The 23,121-nt window shown below is 18.5% G+C and overlaps 7 protein-coding genes and 1 non-coding gene across 8 annotated transcripts in view; 3 read left to right on the top strand and 5 right to left on the bottom strand.

Annotated features, from left to right (window-relative positions):
- Positions 1-5,293, bottom strand: part of PADL01_0201900 (protein kinase, putative) — a gene marked incomplete at both ends in the record, with an annotated part of 7,533 nt that extends 2,240 nt beyond the window's left edge. Inside the window, one exon of the mRNA XM_028681103.1 lies at positions 1-5,293. This exon is cut by the window's left edge and continues 2,240 nt beyond it. Coding sequence (XP_028536264.1) covers positions 1-5,293 — 5,293 coding nt within the window.
- A 1,255-nt stretch (positions 5,294-6,548) lies between these two features.
- Positions 6,549-7,907, bottom strand: PADL01_0202000 (conserved Plasmodium protein, unknown function; the record flags this gene model as incomplete). The annotated part of the gene is made up of 1 exon (XM_028681115.1): positions 6,549-7,907. One exon carries the CDS (start codon positions 7,905-7,907, stop codon positions 6,549-6,551), a length of 1,359 nt encoding a protein of 452 aa, XP_028536265.1.
- Positions 7,908-8,771: 864 nt separating this feature from the next.
- On the top strand, positions 8,772-9,500 carry PADL01_0202100 (ERCC1 nucleotide excision repair protein, putative; the record flags this gene model as incomplete). Its single annotated transcript, XM_028681126.1, has 1 exon — positions 8,772-9,500. One exon carries the CDS (start codon positions 8,772-8,774, stop codon positions 9,498-9,500), a length of 729 nt encoding a protein of 242 aa, XP_028536266.1.
- A 642-nt stretch (positions 9,501-10,142) lies between these two features.
- On the bottom strand, positions 10,143-10,950 carry PADL01_0202200 (conserved Plasmodium protein, unknown function; the record flags this gene model as incomplete). The annotated part of the gene is made up of 4 exons (XM_028681137.1): positions 10,143-10,156; positions 10,262-10,429; positions 10,729-10,818; positions 10,947-10,950. 4 exons carry the CDS (start codon positions 10,948-10,950, stop codon positions 10,143-10,145), a joined length of 276 nt encoding a protein of 91 aa, XP_028536267.1.
- Positions 10,951-12,275: 1,325 nt separating this feature from the next.
- Positions 12,276-12,347, top strand: PADL01_0202300. Its single transcript has one exon. It is a non-coding gene; the product is annotated as a tRNA-Gln (tRNA).
- Positions 12,348-13,891: 1,544 nt separating this feature from the next.
- Positions 13,892-15,739, top strand: PADL01_0202400 (conserved Plasmodium protein, unknown function; the record flags this gene model as incomplete). The annotated part of the gene is made up of 1 exon (XM_028681148.1): positions 13,892-15,739. One exon carries the CDS (start codon positions 13,892-13,894, stop codon positions 15,737-15,739), a length of 1,848 nt encoding a protein of 615 aa, XP_028536268.1.
- Positions 15,740-16,342: 603 nt separating this feature from the next.
- Positions 16,343-17,690, bottom strand: PADL01_0202500 (nucleolar preribosomal assembly protein, putative; the record flags this gene model as incomplete). The annotated part of the gene is made up of 2 exons (XM_028681159.1): positions 16,343-16,380; positions 16,523-17,690. 2 exons carry the CDS (start codon positions 17,688-17,690, stop codon positions 16,343-16,345), a joined length of 1,206 nt encoding a protein of 401 aa, XP_028536269.1.
- Positions 17,691-18,976: 1,286 nt separating this feature from the next.
- On the bottom strand, positions 18,977-22,259 carry PADL01_0202600 (conserved Plasmodium protein, unknown function; the record flags this gene model as incomplete). Its single annotated transcript, XM_028681170.1, has 12 exons — positions 18,977-19,135; positions 19,276-19,371; positions 19,523-19,887; positions 20,040-20,136; positions 20,242-20,280; positions 20,426-20,533; positions 20,711-20,782; positions 20,927-21,017; positions 21,178-21,289; positions 21,395-21,436; positions 21,552-21,600; positions 21,861-22,259. 12 exons carry the CDS (start codon positions 22,257-22,259, stop codon positions 18,977-18,979), a joined length of 1,629 nt encoding a protein of 542 aa, XP_028536270.1.
- Between the last annotated feature and the right edge of the window lie 862 nt (positions 22,260-23,121).

Genomic DNA, 23,121 nt, shown 5'->3' on the forward strand with positions numbered 1-23,121 from the left:
TCATAAGATCTATACTTTTATTATTTATCTTAATCATAATATTATGATTATATATATAATCATTCATTTCACTTTTGATATTTTTAATCACTTTTATACCTTCACCATTACTATTATCATTATTATTGTTATTTTTATTGTCATTGTCATTGTCATTGTTATTTTTATTTTCATCATTATTAACACTATCAATATTAATCCTATTATTCATAATATCTATATGTTTATTCTCTTCTCCCAAATTATTATCCTTTATATTATTCTTTTCTATATCATTATTTTTTTCAGTATCATCTTCAGTCTCTTTATCAACAATACTATTACATGCAACATTTATCTTATCTTTCCATTCATTTATATCTATGTTACTATACATATTTTCATATTCATTAATAGTCTCATTATCATTCTCAAAATTACTTTTATCCTCATTATATAAAGTTATGTCACTGTCTTTTTTACTTCTACCTTGAATTTTTAAATGGCTACAATCATTATCATCTCTATAAAATGATTCATCATGTATTTCTCCCTTTGTTGATGTATGCTCATCACTCGTAATTGTCATGTTTGTTGTATTCATATGCTCCATATTTGAACTATTATCATCACCCTTATTGTTCATACAATTATTATTACTATTTTTTATTACTTCCAATTTTAAGCTATTATTTGATTTATTAAGTTCCTTAAAAATATTCATATTTTTAAAAAAAGAAAACAAACCATCCTCATTAGCTACATTAAACAACTTATTATTAAAAAGATTTTTACCCTTAGAAAAATTAAATTTCCACCTTTTAGCATTGAATAAATCATTTTCATTATTAATAAAATTATATTTTTCTTCTCTAAAATCATCCATACCATTACTATCATATAAATTCAAATCTATATAAGTACTTTTTTTTTCTAATAAGTTCGCTTGACAACTTGGAAAATTATTTTCATGTTCAACATCTAAATTAGTAATCATATCTTCATCATTTGATATAGATATCTTCATAGTTTCTCTTGATTTATAATTATTTTCATCATTATTATATTGTTTTTTTATATTATCTATATAATCATTAGAACCAATTTCATCATTTATAATAAAGCGTGAATCCTTTTTCTTCTTATAATGAAATATTTTATTTAAATATATTTTATCTTTATTATTTTTACATTCTTTTGATATATTCATATTTATATAATCCACCCCTCCCCCTTCTTTATATATATGATCATTATCTATATTAGCTACCTGATATTTTAATGTATATATATTTTGACTAAATAATCTATTCATATAATCAAAATTATTATTTATATATCTATTAGCAGTATAATAATTCTTTATATTATTCATACTTACATTGTATGATAATTTAAATAAATCATTTTTTTTTGGAAAATTATATGTTAAATGATTTATTAAAAAATTTTTATTTTCATTAAAATTATAAATAGGAAAAACATTTTTATTAATAATTTGATATATTCTTTTCATTTCTTCATTATTTATTATTGTCTTTATATTATTCTTTATATTAAAACGTTTCCATACTTTTTCTTTCTTATTTAAATTGAATAAAGGTTGAAATATATTCTCCTCCTTTTGAACAAGAGAAACGTTTTCTACATATTCTTTTAATATATTATTATGACAATCTTTAGAATTATTTATATTAATTGATATATTCATATTTTCATGTATCTTAGATTCGTAATTAAATGGATAGATATGTTTTTTCTCCTCATTTACAATATCTATTTCTTTGTCATTATTCATATATGTTTCGTTCTTTTTATAAATATTTATTTCATTCGCAATTTCTCTTTCTAATTCATTCTCAATTTGTCTTTCAATTTCATTCTCAATTTGTCTTTCAATTTCATGCTCAATTTCTATATCTATATTATTTTTTATCTCATCTTTTATGTCATTTTTTATTTCATTCTTCATCTCATTCTTCATCTCCAATTCCATATCCTTCGTACTGTTCATATTTTTTCTATTCAATATAATATTATCAATAACTCCATTCATCGTTTCAATAATTCCCGCATTATTCATATCTATCAAATTGTTCATATAATTATTTTTTTTGTCTCCATCCAACGTATGGTGGTAACTCAACACTTCTTCATATTTATAGTCATCCAAATTTCTAATACATTTATTATCATATTTATTTCTTTCCTCCATTGATGTATATTCATTATAATTGATTGTTTGTTCTTCATTTTGTTTTATATTTCCTTGGTCATATATTTTATCTTGACTGTTCATTTTGTCCATATGATAATGTAATCTTCCAACATTATTAAACATAAACCCATTATTCCTTTTATTTAATATAGCACTTGAATTTTTTTTAATTTCTTCTTTTGATATATTATTTTCTCTTATAACAGGACAAGTAATGTTTAAAGATTTATTTTTGTCACAAGGGTATAATAGATCTTCCATCTGATTTATCTTTTCATTCCTCATATCATTTTTATATGTTACCCTTCCTATATTATTAGAAATATTATTTATATATTTCTTTTCCTTACGAGACATCTTAAATATTTCATCCATACTATACAATTTATAATTTCTATATTTTTCATTATTTATTCCATATATTTTATTTGTCCTATGTATATTTAAATAGTCTTCACTATGATATTTATTATGAATATTTGGGATAGGATCCTTGTTTGAAGATAAATTATTATAAAAATTGCCTTTTATTTTTACATAATTAAATATTTCCATACTCTTAACATTATTAGAAATATCTTTCTCCTTATCTGATTCATCAGGTGTAATATTATCATTTATAATATCACATGAAAAAGACAATTTTTTTTTTTTCTTTTTTTTTTTATTATTATTATTATTATTATTATTTCCATTATAACATTCTTTCAACATATTGTTCCTTTCATCTATTTTATAAATAGAATCTCTTACTCCTAACATATTTAAATTTTTATTTACTTCACTTTGTAATGTATATGTTGTTATATTCTGGTTTATTAAATAAGAACTAGATGCATTCTTATCATTTATTTCTTTTTTTTTAAGATGAGCAATATTTTCATTATCCTTTACATGATTAAACGATGTCCTAGGTGTATATATTATATTACTTTCTTTTGGTATATGTCCTATAGAATTATTTTTTAAAGGGAAAAAATATCCTTTCTTATTTACTCTTGAATATGAAGAAATATTATCTCGTATATTATTAAAAGAAGAAACACATTTAATATGTTCATTACTTTTTTCAAAAAGATCTTTTTGCCTTTCTTCAAATACGCAAGTATCTTTTTTCGATGTTAAGATTTTCTCTTTTAAAAATAAAAAATTCTCTTTAAATGAATCATTCCTTTCTTTATAAAAAATATTATAAGATGATACTTTTTTATTAATTATCATATGATTTTTTTTACTATTATTATTACTATTACTTTTCCTCTTTTTATAAAAAAAAACATTGTTATTAATCAACATGACATTTTTATATAACGAATTTGAATGTAAATCATGATACATATTATTTGATAAATGTAGCCTATTATCTAATACCCTTCCCATATTATCATTTAATAATTTTATATTAGTAGTGCTATAATAATATTTCTTTTTTAAGTTATTAGAATACATATTATTATATATCTTCTTATCATGTGTATACATATTTTTTTTATTATACATATCATATATATCCTCAGTGTTATTAATCTTGTCTCCTATCTTATTTAAAAATATAGGAATGAACGTATTATTGTTTTTATTATTTGTATATAATGCTTTTTCTTTCTTTGAATAATTTTTATTATTGTATAACATTTTAGACTTTATATCACTATAACTAAAAAAAAAACTTTTTTTTTTTTTACATACCTCCTTATTAATTTCATCATGTCCATTTTTAAGTAATCTATCTATTGGTAATACATTAAGAGAATTACAAATCATTTTTTTTTTTTTTTCTTCTACGAAATTTGAATTAAAAATGTTATTTTTCTCTTCCTTCTGTTCATCATTATAACAACATTCTTTATTACTTATTATATTTATATTTTCTTCATTACTTATTATATTTATATTTTCTTCATTACTTATTATATCTATATTTTCTTTATTACTTATTATATCTATATTTTCTTTATTACTTATTATATCTATATTTTCTTTATTATTTATTATATCTATATTTTCTTTATTACTAATTATATCTATATTTTCTTCATTACTTATTATATCTATATTTTCTTTATTACTTATTATATCTATATTTTCTTTATTACTTATTATATCTATATTTTCTTTATTACTTATTATATCTATATTTTTTATATCATTTATAATAGGTATATCATTTTTATTTACATTAATAGTATCATCAAAATTAGATAGGGAATTGATTTTTCCATTTGACTTTTTAATTTCACCTTTGCTTAATGCATCGTCATCACCTATGGGGTAATAACCACACATAGGATTAATGACATTATCATTTGTATAATTAATATCTTCAATATTGTTATTTTTTGTATATATATCGTCATAATCATCATTATTATCCATATTAATATTATCATTCTTATGAAGTATAATTAACGAATTACACACATTGACTGCATTTTTAGTACCTTGAGAAAAAACGTCAACATTATATAACTTATTATGACATTTATATAATATATGATCCTTCCTCTTAGAAATTTTATTTACTTTTTTTTTAATTAATTTTTTTCCTTTATTTATTTTACATGTCTTATTTTTTGATAAAACATATTTATTATTTATATAATCACTTATTAAAACATCCTTTTTATCTTGTTTATTTATACTTTCTTTTATTTCATCATCATTATTATTACTACAATTTATAGATATATCACTATTTGATGTATTATGTTGATGGTTTAATATTTTATCAACGTCAAAAGTTATATTTTTATCATCTGATGATATATTTTTATCATTCAATGTTATATTTTCATCATCCATTGTTATATTTTTATCATCCAATGTTATATTATCATCTTCCAAATTAATTTTCTCTTTATATTTAAAATATAACGATGGATTCTCCTTAATTTGTTCATTTATTATATTATATTTACCATCATGTTGTATATCCCTCAGAATATTATGATCACATTTCATATCAACTCCTTCTTCTTTCCTTTCTGATATATTATTTTGGTCTGTAAATTTATTCTGACCAGTACTTTTATTCTTCGATTTCTTTTTCTTCCTTTTTTTATAACCTGATCGATTTTCTAATTCGACTGAGAACATTTTAAAAAGAACATTAAAAAAAAAAAAAAAAAAAAAAACAAACAAACAAAAAAATTAAAACCTGTCAATTTATAACAAAAGGAAGAAAATTCTATAAAAACAAATATAAACGAATATGTATATAAAAATATATATATATATATGTACACATACACATATATATATATAATATATATATATTCTTATATTTACATGGGAGCTTAATTTATGAGGTAAAAATTAGTAATAAGTTTAACAACTCAACAAAATGAAAAATAAATAAAAAGGCATCACATAAATATAAATATATATATATAAATATATATATATAAATATATATATATATATATATATATGTGTACACATATTCTTAACTCACGCAACCAATTCCAAATAAAAAAAAAAAAAAAAAAAAAAAAAAAATTAAAAAATATTTTTCTACTATATATAAAAAGGTAACATCCTATATTTTTCTATTTTTTATTTTTTTGCCTTTATTTTATTTTCATGAATAGAAAAAAAAATAAAAATAAAATAAATGTAAAATAAAAATAACATCTATTTATTTGTAACTGTATTTTACATTTTCCTTTTCTACATAAAACGCCCAATTTTTTTATTTATCAAATTTATATTCGTGTGCAAAATTATACGGGAAAATATATACATATATATATATATATATATATATATATATATATATATTTATATTTACATTTTTTTTATTTTTTTTATTTTTTTTATTTTTTTATACATATATATAATACATAAATATTGTGCATGTTTACAATAAGGGAAAAAAAAAAAATATATATTTTTACAAAATAAATAGTCATAATAAAATTACCACTCCTTTATTCAACAATTTTTTTTTTTTTTTTTTGTATAGTATTTTATGTTCATTCTTTTTACATATATAAATGTTTATACAAATAATATGTTCTATATTTTGAACAATAATAAAAAAAAAAAAAAAAAAAAGTTAATTATATGAATTCTTAAAAATTGTAATCACCAAAAAATAAAAATTATTACATAAAAATTTAATTGAATATTATAAATTTGTTATGTCAAAAATTAACTCATAAGAGGAAAAAAAAAAAAAAAGTATTCACCAAAAAAAATGTAAAAAAAATGTAAAAAAAATGTAAAAAAAATGACAAATTAAAAAAAAAAATATATAAACTTTAGACAAAAAATTATAAAATAAATAAATATAAATATATATATATCCACACTTGTTTATGATAGGATCACACCTAGTGCTCCCATCTTTTTAGTAACGAAAAAATAACTGTTTTCTATATAAGGGATCAAAAAAAGATCGAGAAGCAACCTGACTCATTACATATAATAAATGTCTTGGTACAAATTTTATTGAATATTGATTTGATGAATAATTTCTTATCATCTCTTCAGATTCATCTAATAAACTAAATTGTTTTTTCCTCAAGTTTTGTGCATACAAAGGTTTTGTTATAAATGTTTCCATTTCAATATTCCAAAAAGAAAAAGTACTCATAACATTTTTTGATTGAGCAGCATCTGATTTTATTAATTTTTCATTCTTATTATTATTTTCTATTTTTTCATTCCTAATATTTGAAATATTACTCAACGTATTCATATTAGAAGGATTCATAACATTTATATTATCAACAACACTTTTATCATTCATATCATTTTTTAAATAACCACTATTTTCATTATTGATTAAAACACTTTTTTCATTTTGACTTTTTTTTAAAAATGTATCATAATATATTTTGTCTATATGCTCTATTACATAAATATTTTTTTTTAATTTTTCAAAGTTAAATTTTATAGGAAACATAATATCATCATTTAATAGTTCTTTATCGTTATAATAATTAGATATATTATCTTCATCATCTGAGGAATATATTATAAAATTACAAGCATTTGCAAAGGTATTATAATTATCCATATTATCCATATTATTATCATTACCATTGTGACTATCCATTTTGTTCATCTTACTTATTTTATCATTACAAGGATTATATATTAATGAATTATAATTATGTTCATCATTATAAATTAAACTCTTTCCTTCCATTATATTTTTATTAGTTATATTCTTCTCATTCTTATATTCATTTATATTTTCTTCATTATTTTTTTCATATTGTTCTATATATTCATCTTCACTTTTTATATCTGATATATCGCATGAAGAAGAACTACCATTATGTATGTTCCTTATACTATTCTCTTTATTTTTTACATCTAAAATATCAACAAAATTATTATCATTATATATATGCGAATTATGAGGCACATATTTATTATTACTTTTATAAATATCACAACTACTTTTATCATCACTCTTAACAACATTTTTCTCTTCATCATCATATATGTAATCGTTCATATTATCTTTTATATTTAATTCATTTTTTAGTTTTTTTAAATTATTAATTTTTTCTTTCCCCTTTGATATATTATCATATTCATCCTTCAACTGAGCTTTCCTTTTCTTGCTAACATCTTTTTCTTTGTTATCATCAAAAAAATATATATCACTTTGTAAAGAGCTCTTTTTAAAAATTTGGTTTATCCAATCTACATAATGTATTATGTTATTATTATCATTTTCTTTTGTCGTCTTCATATTTTTTTTTTTTTTGCCTTTCGACTTAAATGAACAAACAACAAAAAAAAAATAATAAATTAAATATATATATATATATATATATATATTTTCTATTTTTTATTTATATATCATAATACTTTTATTTTTCTATAATTTTTATAGTTTCAGTCATCATCTTTAAAATATCGAAAATAAATAGAAGAATATATTATGATCACATTTATATCAAATTCTTATACCAAAAAGAAAAAAAAAAAAAAATTTTTTTTTTTCATATAAAGTTAATGTATATTTATAAGTATACATACATATTATATATATGTATTTATTAATATCATATTATAAAAAAAAAAAACAAAAAAATATATATAATAAAATAATAAAGCACAGTATAAATAAACAATGAAATATATATATTACAAATAAAATAATATATATGCATATATTATTCCTCATTTATATATTTATTTACTTAGGTTTTTTTTTCAACAGTTGTATTTTTTAATATTAAAAATAATAAAAAAAAAATTTTCTCTTTTGTTTTTTTCTTCCTCGTAATATGATATTATATATGTAATATATATATAATTATTATATACATATAATTTATATATGTGCAGGAATAAAAAAAAAAAGAGTATATTAAAATAAAATCATATATATATAATTAATAATTTATCAAGCAATTACCCTATAAGAAATATACATATATATTATCATATATACCTTAGCCTTTTTTTTTTTTTTTTTCTGATTTTTATATTTGTAATTTTTTTTAAGGGATAAAAAGATATACATAAAAAGCACATACATATAAATATATGTTACATATAAGATATATTTAATTCACTTTTTTTTTTTTTTTTTTATATTTTTCTTATTATGGTAAGTGATAAGGAAGATAAATGTAACAGAATTAATAACAATGATAAAATTAATAGTCTCGAATGCATTAATGAAGAAAAAAAAAATAATACAGATGAAGGAGGAGAAAGTTTCTTTGATATTAATGCTGAACAATATTTAATTATATCATTAAGACAAAAACTTAATCCAGTTATAAAAAAAATAAAAAGAGTTCGTTATAAATTTAATAATATTATTCCAGATTTTTTAGTAGGTAAAAATAATGCATGTCTTTTTATATCAATGAAGTATCATCGTTTACGCTCAAACTATTTAAAAGCTAGAATAGAAACTTTATCAAATAAATATAATAACAGAATATTATTATGTCTAGTTGATATGGATAATATTGAAAATTCTTTAGGAGAAATAAATCAATTATCTTTTTCTTTTAATATGACACTTATATTATGTTGGTCTAATGAAGAATGTGCCAGAGTAATTGAAGATTTTCGTATTTATGAAAAAAAAATTTCTTATATTATAAAAAAAAAAATTTCCTCTTCTAATCAAGAAGAAAAAATACATGAACTATTAAAAAAAATTAGATGTATACATACAACCGATTGCATAACACTTACAACCAAATTTAAAAATCTCAAAAATATTATTCAAGCTAAAAAAGAAGATCTAGTAAGTTGCTCAGGGTTGGGAATTAAAAAAATACAGGCTCTAATGGCTACATTTAATGACCCTTTTTTTTAATTATAATAAAAAGTAAAAATTAACATATAATCATAATGAATAGTACATATTTTTTTATTTTTTCAAATAATATATATATATATGTATATATTATATTATATTATATTATTTTTTTTTTTTTTTTTGTGAATTTTTTAACACCTACCTTTAACCCCTGTCACATTAAATACAAAATAAAAGATAAATATATTATTATATATATAATATATTTAAAGGGACCATATTCATAATTATCTAAGTCTACAATATTGTTCAGAAAAATATACTATATATATATATATATATATATATGAACATATTATGAGTTATAAATACATTTTAAAAGAAAGAAATATAAATATTTGAACACACTAGGATATATAAATACATTGAAAAAAAAAAGAAAAAAAATATACATATATATATATATATATATATTATAATAATTTTAATCTATATTAATGCAATGATTACATAATATTTATATGATACTTTATTAATAATGTACAAAAAATAAAAAAAAAAAAAAAAAAAAAAATAAAAAAATAAAAAAAATAAAAAAAAAAAAAACGTATTTTAAAATATATAATTTTTCTTTTATTCATTATTTTATATTTTTCAATTTATAATCGCTGTTTATAATAAATCATAATCAAATTCATTTTATCCAAAAATGACTGTAAAGGAGAAAAGAATATAAAAATGAATAATTAGATATAAACATATATATATTATATATATGTGACATATTTTTATATTTTTATGTTTTTATGTTTCATTACTGCTTGAAGCTCCACCAGGTGGTTGATTAACCTTGACATTAGTCCTTCTATCAGATTTTTTATTTTCATTATTTACATCTAAATTTCCTGCAGCTTTTGTGTTATCTTTAATAGTTGTTTGAGACTTTTCGTTTTTATTGCTAACCTTTTTGTTCTCATTATCTATATCTATCAATATAACCATATAAAAAAAAAATATATATATATATATATATACATATATTTATTTATTAAAATATTTGTCTTATATGGCATGTCTATGATATCACACATATATTTATATATATATATATATAATGCGTATCCACTGGTTCATATATGTAGCTAGAAAATATTCACGTGTATAGGTTACTATACACACATAAATTTATATAATCATATTAAGGTGATTTATATAATTATATATCCTTCTATATGTATCATGTTCTTTATTATTTTATTTTATTTTTTTTTTTTTGCCATCTTACAATTTCCAAAAGATACAGAGGAATTTCCTCCAGGAGCATTCGTAATTCTTGTGCTCGAACGATTTTTAATGAAAGGATTGTCATTCACATCTAAAAAAAAAAGTATACATAAATATTTTTATTTTTACAAATAAATATATATGTGAGTATATATATAAACATACACATAATACATACATATATATATGTATTTAAATTTTCCTTTTTATTTCATATACCCATTATGTTTATATTTTTATATACTTCAAAAAAAAAAAAAAAAAAAAAAAATTAAACTAATATGAGAAGGCAAATAAAAAATTACTTTTTTATTTTATAAGTTATAAATATGCTTAACGTTTTCTATTTAAAATAAAAAAAAAAAAAAAAAAAAAAAAAAAAAAAAAAAAACATATATATATATATGCTAAAAAGAAATAATATAATATTATAATTTTATGACTTATATATATTACATATTTATATTATTTTTTTTTAATGATATTTAAAGAGGCTTAAAAAAATATATTTTATTATTATATATATATATATATGTATAATATACATTTAATATGAATGAATAAAAAATGCATGATACGCATAATATATTAAAAAATACAAAGCATATAATGTATATGCAATATATATATGTATAACAGTAATAGTTAAATATATATATATCATATAATATGTATATATAAATTTGCGTATATAAATATATTATTTATTAAGAAATTTTAATATATTGCTTCCCACATTTTCGTTTTTTCTATATTGTCTCATATTCAATTTTTCTTTTTTTTTTTTAATATTAAAAATAAACCGACACAAAAAAAAAAAAAAATTAAATACGACAGGAAAGAAATTTCAAAAAATATATATATATATATATACATATGTTATATATTTTAATTATATTATTTCATTTTTGGTCCTTATTTTATAATATTTATACACATGTTTAATATATATTTATATACACATAGTAGGATTTATAATATATTTTTTTTTTTCTTATTTTTAATCACCCTACCAAAAAAATAAAAAATATTATAATAAATTATTATTATTAACATTTATATAAGAAATTTACTGATAAATTTTATTTCCTTTTTTCCTTTTTTTTTTTTTTTTTTTTTTTTTCTTTATTACGTTTTTAAAATGCTACAAATACTCAAATAATATTGTAAGGAACATAATAGTGATACCTTATTGAATATATGGAATATAAAAGACCCTTATTTAGCAAAAAAAAAAAAAAATAAATAAATAAAAAATAAAATAAATAAATACATATTTTTATGTGTAAAAATATATAATAATATAATATACATATAATTCTGTATATACTATTATTTATTTTGTTTTTCACTTTTTTATAGTAATTCAAAAAAGAGAAAATATATATAATATATATAATATATATATTTATTTATTTAATAAAATATAAATAAATTATAATATATTAAATAATTTACTTATAAAAAATATATTTTTTTTTTTTTTTTTTTTTTTAATTACATAATATGTTTTAATAAATATTTATAAATTTTGCTTTGTAATAATTAGGTTCTGTAGTGTAGTGGTTAGCACTGCAGACTCTGACTCTGCAAACCTGGGTTCAAATCCCAGCAGAACCTATTTATATATATATATTTATTTAAAAAAAAATATTATGAATAAATATATTAGAGCCTAATTTTGTATTATTTTAATAAAATAAAGAAAAATATATAATATAAATATATTTTTTTTCCTTTAAAAAATAAAAATAAAAAAAAAGAATAATGAAAAAATGTTTGCATATGGGGTATATACTTTTGATGAAAAAAAAAAAAAACAGCTCATATTTTATTTTTTTAAAATTAAAAAAAAACAAAACAATATTATATAATAACATATACATGTATATTTTCCAGCTAATAATACCATATGGGCATGTATATAATATATATATTTTTTCATATATGTGTTCTTTCGATTTGTAAGAATTTACATACAAACATATATACATATCAAATTATAATTATATACAAAAAAAAAAAAAAAAAAAAAGGTTCTTATCATTTTATTCTTTATAATATTTATATAAAAGCATTAAAATTCCACCTTTGTCTTATATGATATAAAAATTAACATCATATAACCCTAAACCCCTTATAGTATAATACATGTAATACTTCAAATTTTATATTATTATTATTATTGATTGAAAAAGGAAAATCAAAATAATGTTCAATTTAAAGGTACAGATATATTTAAACATATATTTTATATTCACATATTAATATATACTCATTCTTGTTATTTTATATATTTTATTTTTCTCTCATTTTTTCTAAAATTTTTACAATATTATGTAAAGATATATATATATATATATATATATATATAGTAGTATCTATTCAGATAAAATATAATTTTATAAAAAAAAAAATTAAAAACCTAATTAATACCTAAAAAAAAAAAAAAAATTATTAATAATAATAATAATATGTGCATAATGTTAAAAAAGGTAATATACTCTCATGAAAAGGAATTCTTAAAAGAATACAAAAAAATGTATATATAAAAATATTTATTTACCTTTTTATAATATACACATTACTAATATATTATATCATATATATAAATATATATATATTCATATTCATATTCCTTATTGCACTATGATGAAATATCATTACACTCTCCTTTCCTTTTCGATTCATTAGGAAAAAAAAGAAAAATGAAAAAAATTAGAGAAAAAAAAAAAAAAAAAAAAAAAAAAGAAAAGAAAAGAAAAGAAAAAGAAAAAACTAGATAATCAAATATATAAATATATCTTATAAATAACTTTGGAATGCACATTTAAGGATATTTTTATATATTTTTCTTTTTTTTTTTCTCCTTTCTTTTCTTTTTTTTTTCTTTTATCCTTTATCTTTTCTTTTTTTTTAATATTACTTGTGGATGATATGTGCTCGTCTTTTTCTTCTGCCTTAGATGACAAGGGGAAAAAATTAAAATAAGTGAAAAATTAATATATATGTATTTATTTATATAAATGTATTATATGTGTGTATATTAGTATATTCATATGTTCATACTCGAGAACCCCTACAATATATATATATATTTTTATTTTTATTTTTATTTTTATTTTTATTTTTTATTTGTTTATTTTTTTCTGTGATTGAACCCAATGAGTTTTCATATGAATGTTTTTGAGCAAATCGAAATTATTCTAGAAAAATGTAATAATGAAACGTTTATAAGAATCAACACATTAATTGATCATATTATTAGAAATTACACAAATGAAAATAATAAAGAAATAAATGAGAAGAAAAAAGTGAATGATAATAATAAAAAGAAGAAGAAAAAGAAAAAAGAAAATAACACAAATACTATACGTAATTATTTTAATCTCGTCGATAAAGAAAATAATTTAAATAATAATAATAATAATGATGATGTAACAAATTTAGAGGAAGAAAATAAAAATAAGGGAAATATATTATCATTAACAAATAAAAATAATAATAAGACTATAATTAATATGTTTTTTTTCTTTGGACATTTTAATATTATGATAATTATATATTATGTTATATTTAAATTAAAAATGTTTGATAAGGATTTATTTATAAATGAAAAAAATTCAAATAGTCAAAAAGATCATAGTCATACAACTGATAGTATAAGTGATGATCCAAATAAAATGGGTTCAGATAATAATAAAAATAAAAAAATTAGTATGAGTCATACTACAAATAATAAAGAACATTATCATAGAAAATGTGATATGCATGATGATGAAGAAGAAGACAATGAAACCATAAAAAGTGACAGTCAATTAAAAGACACATATAGTGATAGTAATAGTAAAGATATTATGATGAGTCTAAGTCCAAATAAAGAAGATGAAAGTATGATGAGTGATAACCCAAATAAAGATATCAGTAGTAGTGATCATAATATGAATGATAGTACTAATGAAAGTACAATAACAAGTCTAAGCACAAGTATAAATAATAGAAACAATAATAGAAAGGATAAAAAAAAAAACAATAATAATAATAATAGTAATAATATTAATAATAGTAGTAGTAGTAATAATAATGGGGTTTATCATAATGTTGATAATCAAAAACATAATAATAAATATAATACATACAATAATAAAGAACATATAATTTATCACAATAAGTGTATTACACATATTTTGTGTTCACAGTTAATGTATCTAGATATGAATTCTATGAATCAAGCTGTGCAAGATATTGTCAAAACAAATAAATGCAAATTATTAAGAGTTATAATTCTTGAATCTTTTGATAGTTTAAATGAATATTATAGAAAAATTATTTTAAATAAATTAAACAAATGTAATGTACTTATTTTTATACATAGTACACATTCATTAAATGATACACTGTTACACAATTGTTTATATATTCGTATTCCTAAGCCAGATAAAACATTATTTAATAATCATATGTTAGATTTTTTAAAAACAAATTATAAAATCAATAATTTTAATAATCAAAAGAAACAATATATTATTAATGTTTTAAATTATTGTAATTTTGATATACCACTCATATTAACATTATTATATATAATACAATTACATAAATTCCCAGATATCAAAAAAATTATTAAACTAATTATTAATACTAATATTAAAAAATTAATAAATGTTATACATAAATGTATTATATCAAATAATTCTTTTTTTGTTATTAGAAATATATTATATAATATCTTATATACATATAATTTTCATTTACATCATTTCCTAAATACATTCTGTAAGAAACTTGTAACATATCATAAAAATGATAATAATTATAAAAAAGACTTATATGATCTCTTCTCTAAATATACATATATTACATCACTCCATGATATGCACATATGCTCCTTAGAAAACCTATGCTCAAATATCATACTTCTTGAAAAAAAATATGCAAAAACATTTAATCAAGTTGATAACAATTCTGAAGATACAGATGATTCTTCTATAAACATAAAGCTGGAAAAATAAATCAAACAAACTAAAACCCCATATATACAAATATATATATATATATATATATCATTACATCAGTAGACATAAATATAATATTTATATTAAATATTTATATATATAATTTCCTTTTTTTATTAAAATATATATATATGTTTTTTCTTTTTTTTAAAGTTAATATATACACAAAAAGGGAAAAAAAATAATAATAATAAAAAAGAAACAAACATACATACATACAAACAAACATAATAGCAATAAAATAATAATCTTTTAAAAACAAGAATATTATTTAAAAAAATAAAATAATAAAATAAAATAAAAGGAGTTATATTCATACATATAAAATAACAATTTTTATATATTTTAATTATACTGTAATTTTTTGGTAAATTTTTTTTTTTTTTTTTTTTTTTTTCATTTTATTTTATTTTTTTTTAATTATTCAAAATTTGAAACAAAAATTAAAATAACACAAAAGGTATAATAATGAATTATTAAAAAAAAAAAAAAGAAAAAGTAATAAAATTATAGGAGATATTATTCACCACTTTTTATCATTTTATATATTAATATGTTGACATATAAATATATTTTTTCTTATGTCTTCTACATAACTGCTTAGTCATTTTCGTAAACCATTTTAATCTTTTTCTTGCCTAAAAAAAAAAGAAAATATAAATATAATATATATATATATATATATATGTATATGTTTATATACATATGCTTATATATATATATGCTTATATACACTTATATGCATATTCATTATATCACAAAATCATATACAATTTTTACCTTTTTCCTTTTTATTATTTGATTTTTTTTTTCTTCTAAAATTATGATTCATTTCCTCTATTTCATCATCTTGAATTGACAACTTCCCATTTGCTTGTAAATTTTTTATGTGCTCATTGTCAACATATTCCTTTTTGTATTCTTTTCTCTTTCTTTTCTTTTTATTCTTCTTATCATGACTTATTGAGGCACTTTCTTCAACGCTGTCTTTATCATCATCATTATCATTATCATAATCATCTTCACCTTCATCTTCATCTTCATCTTCATCATCGTCATCATATATACCACCTTCATCATCATCATCAACATCTTCATCATCCATATCTACATCTATATCTTCATCATCATCATCCTCATCAACATCTTCATCATCATCATCATCTACATCCTCCTCATCATCATCATCTACATCCTCTTCATCATCATCATCTACATCCTCCTCATCATCCATATCCACATCTACATCAGTTTCTTCCCCCTCCTGAGACATTGTCTCATAATTTACATTTTCGTCCTTTCCTTTCTTCCCCTTCTTTTTCAATTCATCTTTATTCTCCTCCATCACATCAAATATTTTCGTCAATTCAGAATCTTTATTTTTCATTTTCTTTTTAGGAGTTAGGAACTTATATAGAGATCCATAGATCCCTGTATTTAATCTATTCAATAATTCCTTTTCTACATTATTTAAAAGATTTGCAGCTTTTAAGGCTTTTTTTTCTCTCGTTTTATCTCTCCTTTCTGTTTTCTTCTTTATGGGCATAATTTTTACTTGCTTTTGTAATATCAGTTTTCTGCTCCTCTTTAAAATTTCTTTTATCCTAATATATCTCTTCATACATTTCTTTATATGTTTTATATTCTGTGTAAATTTTAATTCTTTATAAATAACATTAAAGGCTTCTTTTTTATTTAAACTCAAAAGTACTCTACTCCATAAGGCACTAGGCAAATGAGCTCTTTCAACAGATTTCATATATAAATATATTTCACCCTTATCTAATATTATTGTTGAATAAACACTATTACTCAATGGGCAATTTGATTTAGTACATAAACCTGTTACATTATATTCATTTAAACAAAATATTTCAGTATCCACTTTTTTCTTAAAAGAACATTTTCCTTTACCCAAAATTTCCCACGTCACTGAATCGTTATTCATTATTTCTTCAAATCATAAAAATATTATATATATTATTTATATAATATGTAAAATAATTAAAATAAATGACACAAAAAAAATTTTTAATATATCAATTTATATTAGCCACCGTCACACTCCTAAAATGTTCATATATATATATAAATCAATATTATTTATCTACTAAATAGCAAAAAAAAAAAAAAAAAAATTATTATTCGTACATTTTTATTTTTTTATTTAATTAAAGCAATATAAATGGCAAAGGATCAATATTATAATAATATATATAATATTCTTAATATATATATATTAAATATTCTTAAAATCCTTTCCCTTGAAAAATTACAAATACATATTATATATATATATATGATCATAATCATATAAATATTTATTTAAAATAAATTTCCTAAATATATATATAATATATATATTTTTTATTATTAAATAACATAGAACTGTAAGAAATAAAATATTAAATATTAAAAAAAAAAAAAAAAAAAAAAAAAAAAAAAAAATTAATTTTTCTATATATAATATGAATCCTTAATATTATAAATATAAATATATTTTATATTAAGAAATTTTCTACATACATAATATATAATATATTTTATGTATAATATAAATTATATTATAACTTTAAAAAAAAAAAAAAAAAAATTACCTATATATTAAATACATATATATTATTTATGTATAATTTTTTTCCCCATATGGTATATTTCCTTCATACTTATATTTTCTTGTCACAACAACCAAATATCAAAATAATAGCTTTTATTAACTAATATTTATTTTTAATTTTATCATTATTATGTTTAAATTTTATATATTTTTTCTTTAAATCAACATCAAAAAAAAAAAAAAAAAAAAAAAAAAAAGTGACATATGATAAATTTATAAATATATAATAAAATAATAATATTATAATTACTAATAATAACAAATAAATTTTTTTTTTCTTTTTTTTTTCTCTCCTTTAATAAATATATATATATATATATATATATATATATATTATTATATGTACTGACTCCATAAGAACATATATTATAAAAAGGAATAATATAAAAAAAATATATTATATAATATTAATGTGAGATATTATAATAAATAAAATAAATATATAATAATTTATATTATTATTAAAACGTTACTAATTAATTTAAAAAAAAAAACAAAAACAAAAACAAAAAAAAAAGAATAATTCCATACATATATACATATATATATATATATATATATATATATATATATATATATATATATTTATAAACTTATCCATTTCTTTATTCCCCATTTTAATGATCAGAAAAGTTCTCCATTTTTGCCTTCTTTAAAAAATCCTGTTGTTTCTTGAAACTCTTTTTTCTTTTCGTTTGGTATGAATTTCTTCTTCTTTCGTCTATCTTAATCATTTTGTTATTAAATAGTTTATTGCAGTATTTCTTATCAACGTCCTAAATAATACATACAAAAATAGTTTTAGTTCTTGTTTATTCAAATATAAAGATATCAACATATATATAATATATATATATATACATATAATTGATGTATCTAAAAATATTCATCCAAGAAATTATCATATAATACATACTCGAATCATCTGTGTATTCTTTATTTCGAAATCATCATATTTTGGGTTATTTCTTAAAATGCGAATAAAACCCTTATCATCTCCGCACACTAGGGTCTAAAAAGGAAACATAAAAGAAAAATTGCACACATAAAAATATATATATATATATATATTATATGTATAATATTATATATGTTTAAATGTGCTCTCGTGAGTTGTCTTTATTTTTATTTTATTTTTATTTTTATATTTTTTTTTCATTTACGGTCATGGAACTATTCGAAGCAAGTACTTCTACCGAATTACCACATATATTTTCAGAAATATAATTTAAAAATTCACCATCATTTAAAGAAAAAAATAATAGAGCCCCATAATTAAACTGTTCTTTTTTAATATCAGACTTTAATTTCTTATCTTGAATGTTATTACTTAATATTCTTTTCTTATATAATAAACTGCTTTCTTCTTCATTCCTCTTTTTATATAATTCACTTTCTTTTAAATTACCGTAATCAACATAAGTGAATAAATTCTCATATTTTCTTATCTTCTCAAAAGCGTTAGAACTATAAATGCATAAAATCTCGGCCATCATACTGTGGTTACATAAATCAGGGTCTCTCAAACCTAAAACCAATGGGAAAAAAAAAAAAAAAAAAAAAAAAAAAAAAAAATACAAATGTAATAAGATATATAAATATATATATATATATATATATATATATATACATACATATTGTTGTTTTTATTTTTATTTTTATTTTAAAAAAATAGGATACCTGGTACATATATAGTGTACATCTTCCTCAACATGAAGGAATCTAATTCCCAAAACTCTATCAAGTTGTTTGATATGGTAAAAAATTTTTTGCTTATCTAAAAAAATATGTCAAAATTATCCACATAAGAAAAAACAACAATAATGTAATATATATATATATATATTCATTTACTTTATATTTATTTTATATAATCTCATACTTCATTGTTGTACACTTTTCCATTTATTGGAGAAGGATGCTACATGAATTGTCAAGAATGTTGATAAAAAATTAATATAAAATATACACGTTATTATATACGTGCATATATTCTTTTTACATTATAACAAGTAACAATAAATTTACTATATATATATATATATTTTTATGTTTCCCTTATTTACATCATAAAATACAAAAGCAGTGGGTTGAAAAGTATAAGTATTCTTCACTTTCTGTCTTGTCTTTTTTAGTAAATCATAAATTCTAAGGGAAGAACCTTCTTGCTTTATCTACAAGAAAAAATAAAATGAAAATAATAAAAATATTAATTTGTTGTAAGTATTCATATATATTATACATTTTTTTAAAAAATATTATCCAATCGTATTAATTAATATGAATAATTAAATATTTTTTTTTTTTTTCTTGCATTTAATAAAATAATAATCTATCAATTTATATATTACCAATAATTTCGACACAAGGAGTTCCAAAAACTGCATTTCCCTCCTGGGCAAAATGGAAATAACCGTTTCGATCTTATTTAATAGAATAACAATAAAAAAAAAAAAAAAATTACATATATAAAATTTATATATATATATATATATATATGTATATTTTTATAACAAATTATGAGATAATTTTATCTATCTTTCATTTTTGGATCATATTCAATTTACAAGTCTTTCTCCATTTTGTATATCGAATAAAGCTAGAGGAATAGTATTATTTACTGGTTGCTTAAACATAGCTACCAATCCATCAGATACTCTATAAATGTATATATTCATCATAATATAAAATTAACATAACAAATATATATGTTATTTCTTTTATTATATATATATGTATATATGTATTCCATAAAAATATATTTATTTTTCTCATTATAATAATAATACAAATACAATATTGGTATATTTCTATGAACCTTATTTCTTGAAATTCTTCCTCTATTTCAAATACAGGTTCATATGTCTCCATATTCCAGAAGGTGTATGAATTTGTATTTAAATTTGCAGCACCTATTCTACCATTAGTTTCTTAAAAAAATCATGAACGAATAAAAAAAAAAACGATAAAATAGATACAAAATGTATTTACATATATATATATATTTATTTTTCTACATTATCCTCAATTTGTACCGCAAAATTCAAAAAACGCTGGATGACTTAATATGACCCTTTCTACATAATAATAATCATTCAAATATTTATAAACAATAACAAATCGAATTAATCATATTTAAATTTTTTTTTTTTTCAATAATTCATAAAAAAAAGGAAAGGATAAATTAAGTACCAAATAATATACCAAGTTTCGAAGAATTAGTTATCCCATGTTTTAAATCCTATTACAATAAAAAAAAAATAAAATATATAAACGTATTATATTATATATATGTGTACATATGCTTAAATATTCGTGTAATAAAAACTGTTCATATAAAATAAAATAATAACATGAACAGTTCAGGTAATTCGTAAGATTATTCCTACACACACACATACATATATATATATATATATATATATATATATATATATATATATGTCTATTTGTTTGACCATTTTTGTGTTTTATTTTTCTGTGAGCTTCCAATTTACTTACATTACAATCAATAACTTTACACTGCAAATGTGCAGGAAAAGAGGCATATGCAATAATCAAAGTATTATTATAAGAATTATAGACAATCGTATGTACAACAGAAAAATTATTTGGATTTATTTCACATAAGAATTCTCCATTGATCATATTATAAGCTCTTGAAATTCCAGATAGTAATAAAACAACAAGAACATCATTAGCTAATATAATTTCTTTAATTTTGGTTCTTCCATTATTTAATTGATTATATGGTAAATTTTTATAAATATCAATTATTTTTATAGTTTTATAATTTGTACATATATTTTTTTGTATTAATTTTCTTTTATTAATTTTTGATGATAAACTTTTTGGTATATGCTTTCCATATTTTTTCCTTTCTCTCATGTATTGTAACATTTTATAAGTATTAATAAATAATATAAAAAATGTGGGAAACTAAAAGAAATAAATATACAACGATATGGATTTAATCTCGTATATATTATAAGACAATATAAAATGCAAACTATAAATTGTATATATATATATATATATATATATATATATATATATAATATGTTAATTTATATACAATTTAGAAACAAAACATAAACATCATATACATAAATTTTTATTCATTTTTTTTTTTTTTATATATATTTTAATTTGTTTTTGTTTTTTTTGGGGGATAGATAACGTAAATAGTTTAACAAAATTTTTATAGGAAAATACTTTTTATGTATCAAAAAATAGGACAATTAAAAAAGGTACACAACAAATGCTTGAGCATATAAAAGATAATTTATAATAGCCATATTGAAAGAAAACATTAAAGATCATAAAAAAAAAAAAATGTAGACGTAAAAGATTAAAATATCAAATAAGTAAAAATTACAAATATATATTCCAAAAAAAAAAAAAAAAAAAAAAAAAAAAAAAAATATATATAGTATATATTTTTAAGTTAAGAAATATGTTTATGTGAAATGTTAAAGCTTATTAACAATATTTTTATAAATATGTTCGTCATTAATAGTTTATTCTTCTAATTTTTTCTTTTTTTTTTATTTTTTCTCTTTTTTTATATTTTTTTTTTTATCATCTTTTATTCTTATTATACTTTTTATTACATTTTTATAACTTTTCAAAATAAAATAAAGTTTTGAATCTCCTATATTTAATTACCACGAATTTACAATCTTTCCTTCATCTTATTTTATTAGTATATAAAATGTGAACAGAAAAATCGCATATATAGTTCCTCTTTTTTTTTGTGTAC

This window comes from Plasmodium sp. gorilla clade G2 (genome assembly GCF_900097015.1).
Source record: "Plasmodium sp. gorilla clade G2 genome assembly, chromosome: 2".
Classification (NCBI taxonomy): Eukaryota; Apicomplexa; class Aconoidasida; order Haemosporida; family Plasmodiidae; genus Plasmodium; species Plasmodium adleri (nom. inval.).